We start from the raw sequence: 23,574 nt of genomic DNA, 5'->3' as shown, positions 1-23,574 counted from the left end.
AAAGCATGTGTTATAGATAATGTAAAACTTTTGGTTTGTTTACCGCTAATTTTTAAAACTCAGTAACGTAACATTCTGGAGGAAGATTCCAGACTTCATAGGCAGTTCTCAGTTAACGGGGTAACAACTTCCTGTAATCCCAGGGAGAATTCTCGGGGAGAAAACAGACCAGACAGGTGGTGTGTGCCGCCTTACAAACCTTACAGACAGGCTTAAGGTGAGCTCTAAGCAGTGCTGGCGTTGCCAGTGGCGCACAGCTCGGCGGGCAGGAGCCTGTAGCACCGTTTGGACATAAAGCCACGACGCAGAAACTTACCAGGAAGCCGTTGCTTTGCAAGGCTGGAAGCAGGAGTGGGTGGTGGAGTAGCGCCTGTCCCTTGGGCTTTTGATACGTACGTCGACTCCGTGGATTCTAGAGAGCCTGCAGGTTCAGGATTCAGACGGAGACATGAAGTTCCAGTAGCACAGCGGAACACGAGTGCTGCTGGCAAGCACGTTCCAGAGCGGCGCTCTGGGGCCTGAGCCACCCTGCTAGTGTATGCGTTACAGCATTAATGCCCAACGTCTGCAGCGTACCCAGCCCCAAGTCATGGAATCACTCCTCTCTTAATAAACGCCAGTGTCTAATGCAGCTTTTTCAGCGAGCCTCAGCGCACAGGAACGAAACGTGAACTGCACAAGCGAGGGGAGAAGATTGTCTTGGGGGGCGTTACAGAAATAGAATCGCGGAATGGTTTGGGTGGAAGGGACCTTAAAGCCCATCCAGTCCCATCCCCCTGCCATGGGCAGGGACACCTTCCATTAGACCAGGTTGCTCCAAGCCTCATCCAGCCTGGCCTTGGACACTTCCAGGGATGGGGCATCCACAGCTTCTCTGGGCAACCTGTCCCAGTGCCTCCCCACCCTCTCCAGGAAGAATTTCTTCCTGATATCCAATCTAAACCTCCCCACTTTCAGTTTAAACCCGTTACCCCTTGGCCTGTCACTACAGGCGCTTGTAAAAAGTCCCCCCCAGCTTCCTTGTAGCCCCTTCAGGTACGGGAAGGCACGTTCTTTTACGGTGGATTAAGTCACTCATGGTCGCATCGGCACAAGAAAGTGCATTGCAACTGCAGTGCGACACTGGGAGCCGTTCTAATGGGAGCGCAGCACGGCCGCAAAGGCGCCGAGCCCTACCTGCTGTTAAGTTGAAGGTTCTTCCCTTTGGCGAGGCTTGGAATGGAGAAAACCAATTGAGCACAGAGCCCACCACCGGTATCTGTCGCAGCAGCCCCTGCGAAGTACAAAGCCAAACGCTGCTGGTGAGCACGCCGCCTGTGGGGTGAGGCGCTAGTGCGGGCTGCTGGGACGACCAGCGTTCCAGCCTTACCTCTTCCAGGAGTCGCTCTTCATTTGCTTTCTGCAGCTGAAGCTGTGCTTCCTGTATCCCTTTTCTAACAACTTCAGTCATGTTTTCCAACAGCTAATAAAAACCAGAAATGATGCTGTTAGAGACAGTATTTGAAATTGCCTTTTTAGTTGAGGTTTTGGGGACGTAAACGTGGCAGTCAGGTTGTCAGTACTGTCAGTAAATTAGAGAAGTGATCTATTTCATTGTGACTGTGAATTGTGGAACGTAGAGGCTGACTGCAGAGTTTTTAAGACATTTCCAGAGGACAGGATGGCGTTTGAAGGAGGGGTGACACGCCTTCTCCTTTTCCACAGACATGAGCCTGTGACCTAAATTCTTCAAAGATCTGCTTAGCACTCAAGTCTTCAGCAGATGCTGAATCTGACTGGAGAGTATTTGTAGGTTTACAGGGCATGTTTTGGTTTCTAGAAGCCCCCAGGACGCAAACCAGCCTCACGGCACGTCTGAGCAGGTACGCGTCAGCCTACAACGCGTCAGCCTTCAACGGTGGTTTTCAACGTAACAGGCGGCTGCCCGCCCGATCCCTGTGGCATCCCATGCCAGTGTCAGCGCTGCCTTATGCTGCCAAGGACAAGCACCTTACTGGGAGAGCTGTCGGGGCGATAAATGAGCAAACCCAAGGGACCTTGAAGTCACAGCTGTGTCACACACAAGGCAAATGCCAATTTCCGCAAGCCAATACGGGTTTTAGTATAGCACAAGGCCTAGGTGACAGACACTTCCTCCAAAACACCCAAAACTTGGGTTACTGAAGTTAATAAAAACAAAGGAAAAAGGAAGCTGCTCCTTTTCCCCGAGGGAGAGGCAAAGCAGACGCTGACCACCACAGCAAGCCGAACACCCCGAGGTGCTGACTACAGAAGGGGCCGCAAGGGGCTGCGTTTAGCGTTCGGGGAAGAACCACTGTGCTTTCTGGTCCTGTCGAGACCTTTGTCTCAAATTTCGTTCCTGCCTTTCAGTGTCCTAAGGGCTGGCTCATACTGCAGTAGGGTTTTTCCAAAAGCTTCCCTCTTGTCCCCAGCATCACTTGCCTAAATGATGCAAGTGCCATTCCCATAGACTGGCTGTGCTTCCCAGTTTTGGATCAAGTGGTATAAGACCGATGTGCTGTAGCTGCTTCCAAGGACTGCACCTCTTCCTCCCTAGATGCTTCAGGATCAGTGGCCCATATTCCAACATCGGGTTCCTAGTCTCTCAGCTGCAACAGTTACAAGCCTGAAGGGACCCTACAGACAAGCCATCTCACCCTCAAAGTGGCGCAGGGGCTCAGAGTGGGCAGGATGTCTCCAGAAAACACTGCCGCCATCAGCGTGTTCCCACGGGCAGAAGTAGGCAGAGGAATTCCAAAGTTCTATTTCATTTTATGTGAGGGAATTAAATGCCCAACGCCAGAGGAATGAAGGGGCAGACGTTCATCTGGGCTGCAGGTCATTAAGCAATTCTGCATCAGGACTCTAATCAGGTAAATGCTTTTACAAAAAGGAGTTGCATCATCAGCTTTATTACTTCAACAGGTAATTTGTAATCTCCATTTTTAAACCATCAATTTAAAGTGTTTCTCACATTTTAGGGCATAATCTTATCTTAAAAGGTGGTATATAAGCAGTCTCAATCCCACTGCATCTAGTGGTGATGAGAAACATCAGCTCACAACCAGCCCCACCTTCCTTTTGGTTTGGGTTTTTCTGACAGTTTAAATCTCAGTGATAAAATAAGCCTGTTTTAGTACTACTAAAAGTTTTTCATCAGAACTGCTGAGCACGGGACCATGAACATAAATCAGGACATGCTCAGAGTATCATAATCCTGTAACAAGAGTTCTCCTTCTGTGGACATGGATTACTGCTTCCACAGCAATCACCACTCTTCGTTGAAGGCGAGCGCATTTAGTACTTTCACAAAGAACAAAACCAGGTCCTGAAGCCAATATGGAAGGGGAAAAAAAGAGGTGCTGAAATGCTCTGTGGTTTATCAATACATACTCTTGAATTTTCTTCGATTTCTCGGCCTGTTGCTGCAATAGTTTCGACTAACTCCGACACGTCCAGATCCTCAGTTACCATGCCAATATAAACACAGTTCTTCTGCGCTCCGAACTCTGGACCTGTGAGGACAGGGAGAATCAAACACACGATCTCCCAACAGCGCCCGCTCGCGGATGCAAATCTGGAAATCCCAGTACCTATGCGCGCACCAGTAAGGAGGGGCACTGTCTGCACAGGTACCGATGACGCAGACTGAAAGAGCCCAGCCCTGCGGGTTATCGAGAGGGGAAACACCACCTGAACAAGAGAGCCAGTGGGTATTTCATACGGCCAAGGAGCTGCATATGAGCAGTGCTGAGTATGCTTCCAGCTCGTTACTCTGCCATTTACAGCTCAGCGGATCCCACGGCTCCAGGGCATTTCATTTTTGAAAGCTGACCAGAAGGAGATCCCGGTTCCGAGTACGCAAACGAGTAGTATTTCGGCTCTAACACCACACCATGTGAAAGTGCTGCTAATTACCCTGGCAGACACCTGGGGCTCTCAATCCAGCCTTGGAAAGCAGGGACCTGCTTCGCACCAGACCCAGCACTAACCAAAAGGCTCCCTTTAGAGAGGAACACTGCAGCCAGCAAGGGAACCCTCTGCGGCACAGCTGCTCCTCAGTCGGTTATCAGGGGCGTTCCCAAGGGTCACCCACTGCCACCAGCCAAGGGACTGCTTCCCCCCAGCAGCGTGAGGCTGCGTTAGAATGACCTGCAGCACCTACTGAACCACTCTACCGACTGTGAGCTTGAACCGAAGCGTTTCAAGGCGGCGGTTACCCAGAGAAAAGGTGAGGTCTGACTCCAGTTCATTTAGTTTTTTCAGAAGTTCTGTGTTGATTTTTTCTAGTTCTTGGTCGCCATCGTTCTTCCCATCGCTTTGACAGTCGTATCTTCAAACCAAATCAGAAGATGGTGATTTCACCTCACAGTACATACACAAATAATATACATTTAGCAGGTTTCTACAGATTTCTGCATTTTATCGATTTATTCTATTTATTTTCAAGTGTCAGAACAGACACTGGAAGGGTCTCTGAGGCAGTATTCAGCATGGAAGTGCCTCCCATTACAGACAAACACGTACGTTACTTGCACACTACACTTCCATCCAACACACCCACACGCTGCCTCCAGGACTGGAACTGTCACCCTAATTTTGCTAAAACAGCTTTTCTTAAAGAAAAAACAAACAACATTAAAAAGGTAGTTTTTAAAAAAAGCACTCCAAGGCTTCAACTGGGCGCAAAGCCAGATAACAACCAGCAAACAGCACATCCAACTCCCCACTGAAGAGGCCACGCTCCTTGCTGTGAGTGCACAGTCTATCCAAACACGTCACCAAGAAACTACTGAAGAATTTACCTTACAACACCTAATCCTGGCCAGTTTAGGTCTTCGATGTACAACAGGCCTACTGTTCTTCTCACTTCTTGCTCAAATTCCTCTCTCAGTTGCAGCGTACTTGTCAATACTGGTATCTTCATTTTTAAGCAGTCCACTAACTGATCAACATCTTGTATTTCCGTTCCTAAAACTACAGAGCTGGTGTGTTAGTATGCGATAAGAGAGAAGGGGCATCCCACAGAGGCCCAAATGACGTAATCTGCAAGGAAGCCACTCGGTAGGTCAGTCATAAGCGTAATGTACAGGTAGCACTGAAATATCCTGATCTATACAACAGTGTGTGTTCTCGGGTTATCAATCCACTCACACATCAAAATCATAGAATCACAGAATGGTTTGGGTTGGAAAGGACCTTAAAGACCATCCAGTTCCAACCCCCCTGCCATGGGCAGGGACACCTTCCACTAGACCAGGTTGTTCCAAGCCTCATCCAGCCTGGCCTTGAACACTTCCAGGGATGGGGCATCCACAGCTTCTCTGGGCAACCTGTCCCAGTGCCTCCCCACCCTCTCTGGGCAGAACTTCTGCCCTACATCTAATCCAAGTCTATCCTCTTTCAGTTTAACCCCGTTCCCCCTTGTCCTGTCACTACAGGCCCTTGTAAAAAGTCCTCCCCAGCTTCCGTGTAGCCCCTTCAGGTACTGAAGACTGCAATGAGGTCTCCCTGGAGCAAATTAAATAGAGAGAGTGAAGGATTTCATAAAAAACAAGCTAAGGGTTTTCTGATATTACAAACTAATAAGGATGATGCTCTTTTCCATTACCCTAGTAGCTAGCAGCAGAAAAACTCCCAGAGCCAACCAGATCATGAATTAGCCTCCACGCTGGCATACACACGCAATTTAAAACACTTTGCAAAATGCAGATTTTTATCCCCCCGCCACGCATCAGTAATTATAGAAAAACCTAGAGGTTCAGTAAATAACTGCTCTGGGTCAGTAGGTGCGTTCTGAACACATGCACCCTGTCAGTGCTGCAACACCTGCGTAGGGGGGTCAAGCACCCTGTGTTAGGCAGCTGAAAGAAGGAAAGGTAGGGCTGATTAACCCTTCATCTTTCTTTTATAACTGGTAGGAACAACGAGCTCCTCCCTTGCTTCTCCAACTGTGGAGCCCTCAGTATCAGAAGGATATTGACCACTTGGAGCGAGTCCAGAGGAGGGCCACGAAGATGATCAGAGGGCTGGAGCACCTCTCCTATGACGAAAGGCTGCAAGAACTGGGCTTGTTCAGCCTGGAGAAGAGGAGGCTCCGAGGAGACCTCATTGCAGCTTTCCAGTATCTGAAGGGCCTACAAGGGTGCTGGGAGAGGACTTTTTACAAGAGCCTGTAGTGATAGGACAAGGGGTAATGGGTATAAATTGAAATCAGGGAGGGTTAGATTGGATGTCAGGAAGAAATTCTTCACAGAGAGGGTGGTGAGGCACTGGAACAGGTTGCCCAGAGAAGCTGTGGAGGCCCCATCCCTGGAAGGGTCCAAGGCCAGGCTGGATGAGGCTTGGAGCAACCTGGTCTAGTGGAAGGTGTCCCTGCCCATGGCAGGGGGGGTGGAACTAGATGATCTTTTAGGTCCCTTCCAACCCAAACCATTCTATGATTCTATGATTCTATGATTCTCCTTATGGATTCCAAGGTAGCCGGTACAAGTTTCTCCGCAGGAGTGCGGCAGTGTCACCCGCCAGAGCTGAGCTACCACCCATTGCCACGGCACAGCGAGGCGATAAAGCCGGGGGCGTTCTCTTACCAACAAAGCCCTCATGATGGGAGAACACGCTAGAGTTTCTCGAGTCTGCTTTTACAGGGGGAGACTTGTACAATTCCATAGCAAATCCCAGGTTCCCCAAGCAGCTGAACAAAACGACTGTTACCTGCAGAAGTCATCAGTGGGCTAAAACGCACACACGTGCCTTCATCTTCCAGTTCTACCACGTCAGCTCCGCTGGCAGGAACCAGCTGTGCCAGCTGCTCTCCCAGCTGAAGGGATAAGGTGCAGTTAAGGGAACGTACCGAGCGTGACCTCCCGCCACCGCCGACCCAGGCCAGACTCTTCCCACCCTTGAGGGGAACCACACGCTAACCCGAGTTTTCTCAAAATCGTTCCTTGTAACAAAACACTTCAGCTTGCTGGTGACACGGCAAGGCTGGACAGAGACCTAACCCATGAAAATTCAGGGCAAGCTACAAGTGTCACAAGCCAGAGGTCCCTGGGCACTAATTGTGCCCCGACTGCTATGCAATCGATCCAGAGCCGTTACGTGCTCAGGTCTCTGAAGGGGCAGGTTTCTAGAATTCTCTTAAGGTCTGGAAGAGAAAGACCAGCTGTTCACAGACACCCAGACATTAGCAACAACGTACCCAGCTCATTAATGAGGGCTCTAAAGTTTTCCCATATTCCCACAAGGCCAAGGAAGATGTCCACTGCCAACACCTTAGGCTGCAGCAGTAATTACGTGCAAACCAGTGAGGAATGTGAAAGCAACTTTGCTTCAGAGCAAATTGGTATTTTAAATCCAAAATGCCCCCTCACTCTGCAACGGACGTCAGATCGAGGGTGACTACCGAACGGGTCCACCAAAGGTGTGGTGGCTACTGAGGAACGCCTGGCAGCATTCCACTGTCACTTCTGTTTTCCTAAAGAGAAAAAGCATCTGTTCTTACCCACTGATTGAAAGTGTCATAAATGTGTCTTTCGTTGCTGATTATGGGGTGCTGAAGAGTTGAGACCTGTGCAGCGTGCGAGGGCTGATCTGAATCCAGAGAGACAAGAATCACAGAAGTGGGGGGTTATTTAATTAAACAAAAGTCAACCTGAGATTCCAATAAAAGACAATTACATTTCCTAGGTAATACGACACACCTACACCATATGCTGGACCTCAAGCAGACTAGCGAGGATGTTTTTTAAGGTATGCTGTACGTAACAAATACTGGAAGTAAAACAGAGTTGAAGACGGTAGTTTTAAAAACGACCCATAAAACACTTCTCCCAGTTTTGCGGTTCAAATACCCCAGTGGGAATAAAAGCAACGTTTTCACGAGGCAACATTCTGTCACAGCAAGCTGCAACGTTGAATTTTCTGCATTCAGCTACTTTTTTGGATCGAGTTTTAATGATTACTTTCCGTTTTAAACCACACTAAAATAATACTGAGGATTTAAGTCCATTATACACATTAGACATGCAGAAATGGCCAAACATCCTTACATCCTTGTAAATCAGGTGGGTGACTTCTCCCTAGTAAAGCTTTTCAAACAAACACATCAGTGTACACAGCAATCCACCAAGTCCGGGACCTGGATGAATAGCGTTGCTCCGTGAGTGCTACCACTACACAGACTGAAACCAAACCCCATCCTCCGCCATGTCCAACGCAAAAGATCCACAGACAATTAAAATCAACACTCATAACTACCCAGTTTTCCAGCAGTCTTTTGCCTCATCCCAGCTGGACACTCCCCCCCCCCCCCCCCAGCAGTGTGCACGTACAAACAGCACGACACCCCCTGTTGTAACCGAGAGGACAGACATCCACTCCCTGCGAGAGCACGTCTAGGGCCACACGTGCCGTGGCTACTGTACGCCCACAGCACGGTTTCCGGAGCCGTTCCGAAGGTGCTCTGCTAGTTTTAAAACTGTCACAATAGCAAGTGTGATCGGTAAAAGCAGAGAAACGTGGTTCTTGCCAACAGCCACCGAAAGCCTAAACAAACCCAAGAACTCTTCCCCCATCAGTACACGCAGAGCGACTTCCGTCATCTGCTCTCAAGATCAAAATCATGCAATTCTCTCATAACAAGTAATTTTCTGGCTTCTGAAGCAAGGAAGTTTAACACACCACAGTCTGTCTAGAAAAAGCAGTGATCGCACGTATGGATTCTGTCACCAGATTACACCAGCATTCACCACCTTTTGAAAGCATGTTACACGAGAGAAGTAAACTACAGAACATCTACCTCAAATTCATTTTATAAATTTGTAGTTTAAAAAAAACCCATAGAGGGTTTTTTTGGTTTTAAGAAAGTGACATACCTTTATTTGAATAGTCCCGGAAGAACTTGAAAACCACCACTGGTGAACTCAGTTCATCTTCAACCTTAAAAATAAAAGTTTGGCATGTTTTCACATATTTTTTAAAAGATTTAACACTGTGTGTAATCCCTTGGACTGCTGAGCAGAGCAGATAATTTGGTTTCAACAATGTTCACACTATCTCAGTGCTAGGTGGTGACTACAGGAGTGTAAGCAAACACAGGACAGTAATTCGTAATTCAGGTGAAGCAGAACTGTACTGATTTAAGGTACGCATAATTAAAGTTTGGGCACTATAAAGCTAGAAACCTAAGCATGTTCATTAGCAAATATACTGTATAAAATAGTTTATTTAGCTTTAAAAAGTATTTTCAGATATTAACATTAAAAAGAAATTGTCTTGAAAATTGCCCCAGAATCGTCAGGAGAACATCAATAAAGTCCCAGGAGGAATAACAAGATTGTAAGTGATCCTGCTCTGGGGATAGGAGAAAGGGACTGGGCAACTTCCGGAGCCAATGTGAGGCTACACTCCCAAATCCTAAATACTGCAAGATTTATTTAAGTAGAAGGGGGAGGTGCTACAGTAACTTCAACTTCCAGAGCCATTAATGTTCTCAGAAACACAATTTTTACTAAAATGGTTCATCACTCAGAATGATGCAGAAGCTACCTACTGCCCCAGAAACCTAAGCCGAATATATTTTCTATACATGAAGTGTCAATTACAGTTCAATGTTTTTTGGAAAGAGGGGGAATAAAGCCACCAAAGCCTGTTGAACAGGACACCTCGCAGACACTGAATTGGGAATGGATAACGTCAGACGTGACTTCTCCGAGTGTTTCTGCAGCAGAAACCCCAGCTGGGATGGTTTCTGCATACAGTTTCACAGGGGTGACAGCACCGTCTCAACAGCAGGGTGAGGTGCAGCCAGAACAGGCGAGAGGCTTATGGAAACCGGGTTCATAAACGCGTTACTGAACTAACCCGGTTTTTAAGTGGAATTAAATCAACTTCTGGATGTTCTCTCAGCTCGGCGGTGTGCAGGAGTACATGGCAATGGAAAAAATACCATCTAGGGGCCACGCAATTTCACTGAACACCAGAACCTAATCAGGAAGGTACCAGGTATCTTCAAAACAACGGCTATGACTTCAGTAATATTTTAAAATAACTTTTGTCATCAAAGTTATCATTTAACAAGCAAAGACAATCAAAGTATTAAATGTAGACTGTACCGAAGTTTTAATGAAATCCAGGTTTTTCAAGTTTTCCAGCAACCTTTGACTCTGAAAGACCACAGCAGAAGGGAAACAAAAGGAAGAGATAAACGCACAGTTTTAAAAGTTGAAAATTGTTCTGAAAAACATTAACTAATCATTACCCTCATTTCTATTTCTGAACAAACCCCTGTGATGCACCAGAGATTCACCCAGTTCCTATTTGTAAGAAAGAGTATTTTCTCGTTTTAGTAAAACACTGGCTACAAAGCAATTTTCATTAAACTAAAGCCCTGGTGTGTTTGTTAACAAGGTCCCAGAGATATCACCACCCCGCTGACTAACTTAAAGCACAGTGTGTTGCAGAACAGTTCATTTCCTCCAAGCTACCTTAGCAACTGCTTATGATGGCTCTCTAAAGCAGTGTCACTAGAAAACACATTCTTACACTGTGGCTTGATAGACCATCACAAACACTGAGATCAATCCTAGATGCCACAAAATCTTAATGACTAACGATGCTTTGGCACCCTCTTGGGTCTTCTGTGCCAACAGCTTCTTCACTAACCATTACAGGAACTTTCCATTTCCATTTTGCCCTTGGAATATTTTGCAAGTGCTGTACCTTTAAGGAAGAATGTTTTGCCTATAAGCCATGCGTTTTTAACGAACGCGTTATATTGGACCTTAATTTTTACTGGGGTAAGGGCTCAGCTTCAAAAAAGTGCACTGGACACTGTAACCGAAGAAACGTTTTGAAGTCCTTTTGGTCAGGCATTAGTAGTTACACTACTTAATTAAATCAGTACAATGCAGAGTAGAGTACGAACGTAAGAACGTCCTTCTCTGAACAGCTTTCAAGCAACAGGGTTAATGTAGAGAAGCGACAAAAAAAGGAAGTGATTGTTACTTCACTCCTTAAAGAACAAAGATTAAGTATTTCTTATCTCAAAACTCTAATAAAATATACAATCTAGTAGTAAAAGCACATCCCTCCCCCCAACACTTTACTCTGCTTTCATGATCTGTAACACAATGCAAACCGATACGTTACACCGTCAACAACAATGGTATTTTCAGTTGACTCTTCTACAATGCACCATCATAATCACAGACGTGTTAACAGCTGCTATAAAACCAGTCCTAAGTATAAGGGTGTTCTGTGATTGCCACCTGGGCATCGCTTTGCTGCCGCTGCTAGCTGAGCAGTGTTTCAGCTCGGCGACCCAAACTGCAGAGAGAGATGGTGAGGGTTCTTACGAACAGTCTCCAACCCAGCGCAGCAAATACCCACAGACAACGTGCCAACAGGCTGTTGCTTACTAGTTGTGAGGCGTGCTTTATCCTCTCCACAATCCCATCATGGCCCAGGTACTGCAAGGAGAGCCACAGCGGCAGGGCACGGAGCTTCTCTACGGGCTGGCTCGATGTCAGCCCAGCTGCTAAGGACTGAAGAGGAAAAACAAGAAACGAGCCAGGATTAGCTTCTCTTCAGTTACTCACTTTTGTCAGCTTACGGAGTAAGTCACAAATCCAACAGGGGAGCTTTTGCAAATTATAAATCAGATGCTTTTGAAGAACAGGACACTACACCATGATCAAAACTGAAGTCTCAAGATCCTGAGAATAATGACTGTGAAGCTGAACGTACCAAGGACGGATCCTCATGTCTGTAGAGCGTCACTGCAGGTACAGCCGGGAGCCCCAGCCAGGAACCCAGAGTAAGAGTCATACTGTCACATTTCGTAGCAGCCTGAAGTTTGTTACAAGAAGCAGAATATAAGCCATATACATTTTGATTAGATGGTGACCTTAAAACGTAGAGCACATTGCTAAGTTTCTGGATAGAGTAGAACATACCAGTACAGAAGAGGAGACATAACCCAAGGCCAAAGTTGCCAAATTCACACTAGAAAAAGAAAGTGATTATGATACATATTTAATATGTGCTAAGAGATAGCATTTTAATCTTCAGCCGATGCGTAAAGTGAAGTAATTTTTGTTGCTATATTTTTCATTAACCATGCAGCAGATGTTGCTACTTGGTATTCCAAGACTGAAAACTCAAGAGGAAAAATCCATTTAAATCTAACAGTGTTTCAGTCCAACCTTGAGGAGAATCATTCCCTTAAGTCCTACACATAATTCAGTATCAGTTTGGTATCAGAAATAACCAGCATGCAAATATAACACTCTACAACGAAGTATCAGGAGAAACAGAGTCTCTACGCCAGGTATTTCATCATGTATTATTCCTGTATGTGTGAAACAGCTTGTATCTCACACTGTGACAAACTATAACCATATAAAATGCTTGATGTGACCAAAAAAAGATGGTCCTACAGCTCCCTACTAGTTGGTTAGCTGCAAAATTACGTGCTGTCCATCAGTTAAGACATTTTAATGAATGTCCTTATAGAGAAATAAATTTCAAGTTTCATACCCTTCGACATGGAGCCACATGTTATACTGCTCACAAAGCTCCTTCAGTCGGCCGAGTTTATCGGTGTGCCCAGCACCTGGTGTCCCTTGGATGGAAAGGAAAAAAGAGGCAGTGGCAAAGGGTAAGCCTGCAAACTAGGATTCCACATAAAAGGACCTCTTGTACAGTTGTCAAAAGAGGCACACAAGAGCAGGAAAGCGGATGTGTAGTTGGCTCTTTTTAAACAATATTCCTATCTGGTTCATCAGCACTTATGAGCAATTGGAATTCTAGACAAGAAATAAAGATACTTGTTTTGCTTGTCAATGTATGTTATAAATACTTAGCAAATTCGATGTCTTTGGCACTACAAGACTCAGCAGCCCCAGATAAAAGACGCAGACGTTTTTAACATGTTCAGAGTATGACTTAGCTAAAGGAAACTAAACCAAGATTAACATCCTGGCTTTTTTTCCAAGTCCAATGCAAGTAACAGTCGCATCCTTCATCTGCACTTAAACTACATTTTGTTCATGAGCAGTTCTGTCTAATGAACTAGGGAAAAAGCTGAAGTTGATGGCACATCCATCAAAAAATTCTGAAGTGTCCATGTGAAACTGATTTTCCACAGGAGGTCTGCACTCACTGAAGGAAGTTCTAGCCCTATTAATACATCGACGACATAAGCAGAACCGTAGCAGTACAATCCGACTTTGAATCCGTTAAATAAAAACCCCTCTACACAGATAACTATTGTGTGCTGATTAAGGTATTTCCTTATATTTTTTGACATGCAACTGCTAAGATGTTTAAGAAAAACACATGTTTATTTTGGATTTTATATATATTCATGAAATAGCGTGCTGCTTTGGTCATTGTTTGTCCATAGCACTTACCAGCATTGGCCACCAGCAACAAAGGCAGTTTTCCAGAGTCAACATCATCTTTAATCACTCTGTCCAACAGAGCAACATCCTGTTACCAGTAAGAGAGAGAGATGTATTTACAAGTATGTTCGTTAAGCAATACAGAAGTGTTTGTGCTGAAGAGGAAAATGCATTCAAAGGGACAGCATTCTGAAGGTCTGGAAGACATTCTTTAAAGCCTTTGTGGCCTGCAGTTTCTTCTTCTCAAAAGTAAAATAACCCGAATGTCAGATAAAGCATTTAAGGAAAACAAAGCACAAATATATCATGTAATTTGGAAATGCACCTCTTCTACACCTATCCCAGAAATCTTGGACTAAAAAGCACCTTACTATATGCCATTCAAAATATTTTGCAAATCACAAAACCAAGATACAAACTACTGGCTTTTTAGGGGATTTCAAGCTACGATTTGTACAGCTATACCACAGAAGACTTCGAAGTTAAAAAAGTAGATACATTAATAAGCTTTTCCCAACAACATTCTCAACAGTCATTTAACGATGCTTTTCAAAAAATAGAAAAACAAACCCAGAAAAAGCCCTTAAGGAAGCCAAACTCACCATTTGGTGTTGGGATCCAAACATAGTGTTACAAGGCACCCGGCACATGCAAGAAAGGGGTAACCCTAGCTGCAATAAAAGACGGTGGAATGTCAACAACAGACATACTCATTCCAAGCATTCACAAAAATATTCTGAGTGACACGAAAAACAGTAAACATGTGAATAAAAAGCTGGATATTATGAAGTAGGTTTCCTGCTAAAACTTAATGGCAGCGGGAAAAAAAGCACAGGACAAGTTGGGAAAAACCAACCGCCAGCTTTTGGTTAGCGCACCAACTGTGCTCGGTTTCTCTAACAAGACACCTGTGCCCTGTACAACAGCTTAACCTTAAAACTCTTTCACGGCCGCTCCTGCAATTAAAGCATCCTACAAGCTGACGTGTGCCCTGTGCACGGGCCCTGTTCTACTGCAGGCTCACAGTCGCGTTACCACTGAGTGGAGAGCAACCTGCTACCCTGACCTACAGTGCAGCTGACTTCACGCTGGGAACCCTGAAGTTCTTCCTTTCGTACGGAGGCAAATTCCAGCTGGGGAACCAAGGTCTCTTATGTTTTGATCTTTAACTTGAGAGATCACTAGATGAGTGAAATCTAGTTGAATATACTCATCATTGAACACAAGACTCGGCAAATTAAGAGAACGACAGTTACAGACCAGCTTGTTTTTATCCCTCGTTTAATAGAAGTTGAATTGATGTCTGATTACGCAGTTCCAACTGTCTGCTCTGCAACATACGCTACTTCTCAAAATGTAAGATAAAATGCTGTCACTCAACTTCAGTTATCACCTCCTGTGGACAGGTTACCTTACAAACCAAAGATAAGGCACCACTGTTATTAGCAGAGTCTACTCTCTACTCAGAAGCAAAAGGCTCCCAAAATACTGAACCTCAGCATTATTTCTTGTATCAAGTAGTTTTGGTCAATAACTACATGCAACAATTGTCTTACCGAAGACACCAACTTCCTCCAGTGAAACTTTAGCACCTATTTCCCAAGTAATTTTGACTGAGACAAGTTCCATTTATACCATTTTTATTTCTCCACAGTCTACATTTTTAACCTGTTCGTAGGCCTCTGCCTGCCTTCAAAGGCTTGAAAAACAAAGGCCCAAAGAACTCAACTCTTCATTTTGGTGCATGTTAAGTTTGAAAACTAGTGCACTGGATGTAAGGAATGCAATAGGAAAGTGGATATGGCTTCAGCTTACTTAAGTCTACTAACATTCAGGCAAATAGATCCTTGGCAAAACCAACGAGTTTTAAACATAATTAGGAAAAACTGGGCTTCTTTAAAACACTGGGTTCTGGGGGTAGTCTTGCTATTCCAAATGAGACTTTTTGAAATGGGATCAGCACAGCCTACTTCTCCCTCAACCATTTTCCTTTAACTAAAAGATAATGTTAATTAAAAATAAGAGCATCATTCAGTACAGATTTTGCAGTAACTCAGTGGTTGAAAATCCAGTAATTTTGGGCTTGGGTTTTTTTGACCAAGAGCTTATGTAAAGCACAGTGCAATCTAGAAACACTCCCTCATTTAAATAAAGAAAAAAAGTTAGCATGTAGGATCCATTCACTGGAAATATGCAGAAAATTTCTCTTCCTCCCACTGTATTGCTGCCGCAATGCACAGACTGTGAATGCAACCTAAAAGCTTTTTTCCAGAGAAATTATTTTAATTGAAACACACAGTCCACTTACAGCCCCTGAGGTTATCCCCAGCATGGGCTTTGCTTCCTTTGCCTATGTTTTTTGGAAATCGCAACTGATAAAGCAATACCAACACACTGTATAACATTTCTGTATTACTAGCAGATATTTGGCTGGCATGGAAGTATGGTTCCACCTCAGCCTCCCTTCCCCTCCCACACCGTGCTGTGCTGATGTATAGTCACACTGCTGTTTCGACCATGAGGAAAAGTAACTAAGTGTTCAAAATCACCAAAGTTATGCTTTTCCTAAAGAGGCCAAAGCGCAATCCTTATTCTTCAAAATGCCCCTTTTCCTGCTGCATCTCAACAGGCAGACCCATCATCCAACGGCTTAGAAACACATATAATTTGATAAGCTATAAAAATCTACTGTGTCCATACAAAGGCACAAATAAAAGGATGAAGGGAATCTGCTCACAAGGAACGCTAATCAAGGGAATGTGTGGAAAGACCAGGAGAGCTGCAGAGACAGCCTGCTCAGCTTGCTTGGGCATACATGTAGTCAGTCAACACAGCAGCACTGGGAAAAGTCTCCAAGAAGCTTCACTTCTAACAGTGCAAGTTCCAGGCAGACGCCTGGATCTGAAGGAGAACTTTCACTGGCCCCAACCAATTCCCAAGACTGCTGCCAAGCTTCTTGCAGGAAAAGGCTGAACGTATTTTCAAAATGGACATTTCAAGCAGGTGATCTGAAGCCAGGTAATTCTACTTTAGCTGGAAGTAGAATCAAACCCCAACTGATTCACTTTACCTGACTGCAGAGAGCTTGGCCCAAGCCTGTTCTAGCTGCAGAACTGATGTAGATGACAGGCTGCTTCGTATATAGCACATTAAATCCTTCTGTGGTATAATCTTCATAGCGTGTGTGAATAACAAGTCGACAGATTTTTAGGAGACCTTCACGATCATCTTCATGATAATAGGCTGATCCATTTTCATACCTGCAAGAAAAGCAGAGTAGATATGACCAACAAAACCCACAGCCAGTCTAGTGACTAAACTAACGGAGAGTAGAAGGAAACGCTAATTAACAGGCGGAGATTAGCAAAAAGGGAAGCCTAGTGTGTATTTGCATTTAGATTCAGAGATAAAGCAAGAAAGAAGAAACGTGGGTTCCTAAGGACTGCTTTGACAAGTTCAAAACCTTGCTCGCTACAAGCGGAGTGGGGGAGGAAACACACAAAAGGCTTCATCTGGGTGTAATGTATACATGTAAATTCTGGACTGCCAATTTTAAGAACGCAACGTGACATTCCTTAAGTTAACAGAACTGGAATGAGACACATGAAGGTAATGGGCAGAAACTTGCAAAGTTGATTATAAAAAAATCACAAATCAAGATATTCTGTAATACCCAAAATCACTGGTCGATTGTGTTTTCGAGTTTGAAGACAAGATCATAATCTAGCATGATCTATCCAGCATGCTGCAAGACGGTTTTCCAGGTGTTTTACACACATGAGTTACATAAATGAAGGATCATTGTCTCCAGAAATATTTTAATGATTTTATGGCTATTTGGCCTTCCATCTGATTTCTTAGGCTTGTTTCCCTGGGGCTTGTGGGAGTGCGTGTCTGCCTCTCCCTCACCTTTTTTAACCCTTCTAAGAATCAAACTCGGATCATCACATTCACATTTACAGTCAAGAAAGAGGGGCAAAGCAGCCAAAGACGAAGTAAGGCTGGAGTGTTCCACACTGAGGGCAATCCCGCAGCTCCTCAACAACAGAAAAGGAAACAGCAGCAGTGAAAGTGGTAGGCACGGCACTTTATGAAGCAACTCGCAAGCTAGATTGTAATTTTAGCTGTTCAGTGCAACACCTAAGCCAGTGGTCTTGCACAATTTAAGAGTGGCATTTATCAACAAATAAATCCAGGAAGTATGGAGCAGCTCACAGTGTGGTATTTGTTCAGTGCTGTTGCCTACGGGTCACAAAACCTTGGGGAGTACAGTCCAATAGCTGCCCAGCATTAACCACAAAATCTCGTTATCGAGAATGTGACTCAGAATTTCTCTGGTAGCCGTGCCATTTAGGAACATCACCGAGACAGTCTATATACACACACGCTTGCCAAAATAGCAGGATTGCCTGCAACTTCTCAAATCCCGTTACTGCACAAGGTTTCCATCTATTTACGTCAAAGACTGAGTTTATAAAATAATTCTGATAGAGGTGAGCCAATCAGCGTAAGAGAAATCCTTTGTAATTCTTACAACTACATTTGGGTTAACTTCAGTTGTTTGGTTTTTTACCGTTTCATCTTGCACCGCGCTAAAAATAAATACATACATAGATCTTCTCAATAGCACTGGCAAGATTTTCTGAAAGATACAGTATCACAAGAAAGTGTGCTTTTTTGGGTTTGGTCTTGTGGGGTTTGTTTGTTTGCTGGTATGTTTTTCTGGGGAATATTTTTTCCCGCCTTCAGGAATTAAAAAAGGGAATTTCTAATCAGTGAATCCCTCCCTGCCCCTGACGCTCCCCCTCCAGCTGATTTCCATTTTTCTCTTGTGGATCAGTTTAAGATCTCTATGCTGCACAATGAAACAGGCATCCACGAAAGATTTCACTGTCCATTTCAGAAGTGTCACCTACCATACCTGGAAAAATAAACCACATCCAGGAAAAGGAAAGGGGAAATTAACTGAAAACACCTATTAAAAACATGATGTACCCCAAGCCTCAGCAACATAGCATATGCCTCAAGAAACAAGGATTTAATGAAACTTTTGACCAATTGTATGTCTGCAACCGTACTTTGCCCCTTAACTCCACCATACAGCCCTTACAAAAGGATTTTTAGGGTAACCACGTTACCAAAAAGTTCCTGCCATTCAACAAGCAGCCCCTTTTTTGGTTTTTATTTTTTATTACACGATGTGTTTCAGACCTTTCACAGAGTATTTCAGTTTGTGGCACAGTGCTTTCTTTTGCTGACATCCTCAGTCCAGTCACACATTTTCAAACAATTAGCACTAAGTCATACATAAGTTACAATGCCTCACCTGAAAAGCCTGCAGAGCCAGAGAGTAGTATCAGAAAGGATCCTTGTTGTCAGCTTCCTCAGTCTTTCCCTGTCCAGCACTGATATATAGGCAGCCAAACTATGTCCCAGCAGAGCCATGTGACCTTGTTCACCCACGTTTTGAAGTCTGCAAGTCAGAACAAAGGAACTGCCACTGAAAACAAGTGTCATGGTTTAACTCTGGCTAGCAAAATACCATGAAGCCGCTCTCACAAATCTCCCTCCCCTCCTCCAGTGGAGGGGAAGAATCGGAGGGAAAAAAAAATAAGGAAGCTCATAAAATTGAGATAAGACCTATTTACTAATTAAATCTAAATTAATATATACAAATACTACTGATAATAAGTAATCAAAATAACAGAAAATAAAACATATGATACAATATGATACAATTCCTCACCACCCACTGACCAATGCACAACCAGGTCCCGAAAAGTGAGAGTGAGACCCAGCGAGCCCAAGCACTGCCGCAGCAGATTCCAAGCGAACCTGATCAGTGACAACACGTCCGGGAAAACTATACCAACCCACCACTCCCTCACAAACAAGCCAGCACAGGAGTTAGCAAAGCAGCTAACGCAGGAGTCAGGGAGAGGGTTGGCAAGTGTACGGGAGCGAATGAGAGAGAGGGAATAATGGCTCCCAGACCCCCTCCTCGCCTCCGCTCTGAGCATGACCTACTATGGAATGAAATACTTCCTTGATCAGTTGGGGTCAGGTGCCTGAACTGTGTGTCCCCTACACTGACTGCAGCGAGACAGCGAGAGCTGGGAATGCAGCTGCAGGATCAGGAGTAGAGAAAGACCTTGAATCTGGTGCAGGCATTGCCCAGCGCCAGCTGAGCTCTTATTAGCGCTGCTCGCAGCATCCAGGAACACAGCTTCATAGCAGCCACGGTAAAGAGAGTTAACTCTTTCTTGACTAAACCCAGCACAAGAAGTCACGAACACGACAGTGATTTTAGGTTTGTGCATTTTTAGAGGGGCAGAATTTGTTGATATGCAATTTTAAATCTTAGAGTACAGTGTACCACAGCCACCTTCCTGCTGCTGTGGATTACATACAAAAATACCAGTGCAGACAAAAGCACTTGCACTTCACTTGGTAATATCTCAACTTCATTTTTAGCCCATCAGCCATCCCGAGTTGGAACCAAGCACCTTATCTGGACTTACTGGGACTTCAAAGTGCATTAAACACACACCTTTCTCTCCTCATGCAGAGGAAACTCAGGAGACATTAATGATATCTTCAGAGGCAGAGCTTTTATTAGTTTGTTGGGGTTTTTTTTTGTTTGTGGGGCTTGTTTGGTTGGTTGGGTTTTTTTCATGTCCAAACTGTTTTTCAAATGTTAGTTTTCAATCATCTTCTGCAGATTAGTGAGTGTTATTTCCATGTTACAGAAAAAAGGAAACTATTTTTTTTCTTTAAAATCTACAGGGGGAGAGTATAATAAAAATTATTGGTATTCAAAGTTTTATAAGACTTTCAGGCTTAAAACAACTTTCAGAAAGTAGAAAACAAAATGAGCTAGCACATCGAAAACAATTTCCTTGTCTAATTCAATTTAGTAATTAGTAATTAAAGTTTTATAACTTTAAGAAAGCCAAGCCTAATGCATTATTCTGGTTCACTATACAACGTAAGTTGCCTTTAAAAATTACATCGTTGCACAATATAAAGTGTAAAGATAAGTTCTATAATAGTCAGAATATAGTATCTTCCACATAAAGCAGTTCATACTGGCTTACCGGTAGGCCTGTGAGGTTTCCTCTTCCTCCTCTCCATGCATTAGGTTCTGCACTAACTGAAGTATGCTCACCATATCCTGGCCACTGGCATGCAGAGGACAGGAAAACAAAAGCCACATAAAAAAAAAAATGGTAAGTACCAGCATCTAACAAAGGGGCCATTTGAGTCACTGCATGGTAAGACACGAAACAACACTAGACTTTCAGAGGGCTGAGTACAGCAACAAAATAAATTGTTCCTTGCGCTCAGAAAAACAGATCATGAAGATGAGGTTGCTGAATTCAAACCCCTACTTAATTACAGCAGGACACTTCAGGAAGTACAAGCTCAGATTCATAGAAAAACAGATCTGCTGAAATCTCAAAGTTTGTACTGAAAAGTTGGACTTGACAACGTTTAATTGCTTATTGCTACACAGCAAAGTAAGGAACCACATGATCCAACTTCAGCACATCTCTTAATTACCTACAAATATTAGTTTCTGGCAAACAAAAGCAACACTGGACTTCAGATGTGATGCACTCAAACATGGTAAAACTGGAAGAGACCCACAGCAATTCAGCCTGTATAACTGCAATTACAATTTACAGTAAGTGTAAGAACTTTGACAGCTGAAATTGCTTTTTATTGTTAGAAAAGCTAATTCAGTGTCTCCACTCAAAACCAAGTTTATGTACACAAAAGACAAGTAGATTTTGCAATACTTTCTGAAGTGACAGCTGGGACTCCTGCAGGACTGTCTTCCAAAGCAGCTACAACCAATGTAAATCTTAGGTTTCAGGTACATTGATCTTATGCACAAGAGCTCCGTATAATGTTTTAAGACAGCTGTACTGAAAAGATGGGGGAGTTAGGGTTTGGTTTGTGGTTGTTGGTGGTGTTTTTTTAAGGTTTTCTACCTTATCGGTCTCAGGGGTTTTTATCTGAGTGTTTTAATGAATCTTTAATCTATAGCACGAGTTTATCTATATTTACTTTAAGTCTCAATCAGAGCTGTAGGCACCAATACTTCAGCAGATTCCAAGAGCTCAACATTTCAGTCACAGAGGACAAGTAGTTTTTTTTCTTTTTCCTACACGAATATGGCAATAGTTGGTATGATAATAAATTTTTTTTTCCCCTAAGTAAGTATGGAAAACACTGATGTAATGCCCGGCCTTGCAAATGTTCACATCTGCATTAAAAGAGAAGTTGCTTGGAAAATACATGTGTTACATGTATTTTACAGATTCTGAAAAGAGCATTATCTAAAAACTGTTGTCGCCTACCTGCCTTGGAGTGGTCCAGGAATATCCTTCCGTGAATACTTCTTTTCATTTTCCTCCTCCACTTTTCTAAGTTAGACACAAGAATAAACCATATATTCACTTGGTGTTTTATAACATCAAATATGTAGTTAACTTTGACTTCCAGAAATACATACTGACAAGTTTGCAATCTATTTCACTGACAACAATTTTATAAATAAATCAGATGAGACCAACACAAAAGTTTAGTTTAGACTGAAATAAAGAGTTCCTAAGTTTTGTTTATTTAGTTCTTTTAACAGAAAATGTCAAACTTACAGAAAAGTCACATATTTATAGGAATTAAAAGTTACTTGCACAGCAATAAGAAAAAACCCCAACATCTGATAAAACACTCGCTGGGCTTGCTCTGAATATTACAGACTGCAGAAAAATATGTGCATTTATTTTGAAAAAGCCATCATTTGAAAAATAATGGTGATTTTTATAGGTGTAAGCTTCAGAATGACACTGCAACCTTAAACTGCTTGGAAAATGAGTTCTTTCTTGCTTAATGACAGCAACATTAACAATCAACCCCTTAGCACAAACAGCCATTGTTGGTGTAGCTGTTATCCTCTGCACACACCTTTGATTGTCTTCCAGCATCTTCATTGCTTCATTCAGATTCTTTCCCATTTCGGCTAGAGTAGGGTCAACCATCTTTCAGGGAAAAAAAGATAACAACTTTTAAGAAAAGACCAAAAAAACATTTATCTTACTACTGTCCCCACAGCATCCTCAATACAAATTCATGCACCAGCCAGATTCTTTTCATTAGTCTGTGTGTACTCATTAAAAAAATAGTTGACTATCCTGAACTCAAAGATATATAAAATAAGAACATACTACTAACGTAAAACCCATATCACAATTGAGTTTTCATTTGGATTATTTTATTACTGATAGTTCCAATTTTTTTCTCCGCAAGGAAAGTTGGAACTTTTTTCTGATGACTAAAGAAAGAAAAAGCACAGAAGGCAAGAAGGATTTGGGAAGCACAAGGTGTTCCAGTAAGTGCTCATTATAATGCTTTACCTAAAAAATTTAAGCATGTGCTATTTAGCCAAATGGAATGATTTTTCTTTTTCATAACCATTCTACACCAGCAATAAAACTTCAACTACTCCCTTAAATGTACAAATTTACATGCAGTCCTATCCAGAATTTAAAAAAACAACCACACAAAAAACCCAAACAAAACCCAAATCAAAAACCTGCTAAGGGACACCCTAATCTTTCTATAGAGTATGGAAAACAGACTGATACCCCCAATACAATTAACAAGCCTTCCAGGGGCAAATCTCATGTAGATATTACCCTTCTACTTCATGTGAGAACTCATGTTCCTGCCCCAAAAACACCCGCTAGCATATCCTTAGCTGCGCCGACTCGACAGTCGGCTCTCACGATGGGCAGACTCAATAAAACAAGCCAAAACACACTCACCCCTCTGCCATACAGTAACAGGGGTGGGGGGAAGAAAAATAACAACACTCCCTCACTAACTAGACAGTGATCAGTGGATAAGTACAACACTATTCTTACAAGAAAGTCACCTCCTAGAAAATAAGTTGTTTGGGAAGCTAAACACTGGAAAATTTGACCAAGGCTGGGTTTAGGTTATTGAGTGTTTTGATACAAACTCAGGGGAAAACCTGTATAAATTAACAGTTAATTCATTTTTGGTTTAGACTGCCAGTTCAACTAAGTTATTCAAATGCTTCCAAGCAATAATTCCTAGGAGAGGTTAAAAAAGACAACATTTCTTACGTAGGAAACAC

The 23,574-nt window shown here is 43.2% G+C and overlaps 1 protein-coding gene across 1 annotated transcript in view; it reads right to left on the bottom strand.

Annotated features, from left to right (window-relative positions):
• Positions 1-22,453, bottom strand: part of PDXDC1 (pyridoxal-dependent decarboxylase domain containing 1) — a 23,115-nt gene extending 662 nt beyond the window's left edge. The window contains exons 1-21 of the mRNA XM_010153773.1: positions 22,380-22,453; positions 21,773-21,838; positions 20,504-20,587; positions 18,733-18,879; positions 16,477-16,666; positions 14,009-14,077; positions 13,416-13,494; positions 12,541-12,625; positions 11,958-12,006; positions 11,749-11,850; positions 11,421-11,546; positions 10,116-10,166; positions 8,877-8,940; positions 7,505-7,593; positions 6,715-6,820; positions 4,806-4,977; positions 4,221-4,333; positions 3,394-3,515; positions 1,370-1,462; positions 1,177-1,273; positions 317-421 (exon numbers count right to left, since the gene is read on the bottom strand). Coding sequence (XP_010152075.1) covers positions 317-421; positions 1,177-1,273; positions 1,370-1,462; positions 3,394-3,515; positions 4,221-4,333; positions 4,806-4,977; positions 6,715-6,820; positions 7,505-7,593; positions 8,877-8,940; positions 10,116-10,166; positions 11,421-11,546; positions 11,749-11,850; positions 11,958-12,006; positions 12,541-12,625; positions 13,416-13,494; positions 14,009-14,077; positions 16,477-16,666; positions 18,733-18,879; positions 20,504-20,587; positions 21,773-21,838; positions 22,380-22,453 — 2,083 coding nt within the window. The remainder of the gene's footprint in view (positions 1-316; positions 422-1,176; positions 1,274-1,369; positions 1,463-3,393; positions 3,516-4,220; positions 4,334-4,805; positions 4,978-6,714; positions 6,821-7,504; positions 7,594-8,876; positions 8,941-10,115; positions 10,167-11,420; positions 11,547-11,748; positions 11,851-11,957; positions 12,007-12,540; positions 12,626-13,415; positions 13,495-14,008; positions 14,078-16,476; positions 16,667-18,732; positions 18,880-20,503; positions 20,588-21,772; positions 21,839-22,379) is intronic.
• Positions 22,454-23,574: the final 1,121 nt, after the last annotated feature.

Source organism: Eurypyga helias, unplaced genomic scaffold, assembly GCF_000690775.1.
Source record: "Eurypyga helias isolate BGI_N326 unplaced genomic scaffold, ASM69077v1 scaffold40176, whole genome shotgun sequence".
In the NCBI taxonomy this organism is placed as follows: domain Eukaryota; kingdom Metazoa; phylum Chordata; class Aves; order Eurypygiformes; family Eurypygidae; genus Eurypyga; species Eurypyga helias.
Note: the sequence above shows the minus strand (reverse complement) of the source record. Positions and strands in the feature narration are given on the sequence as shown.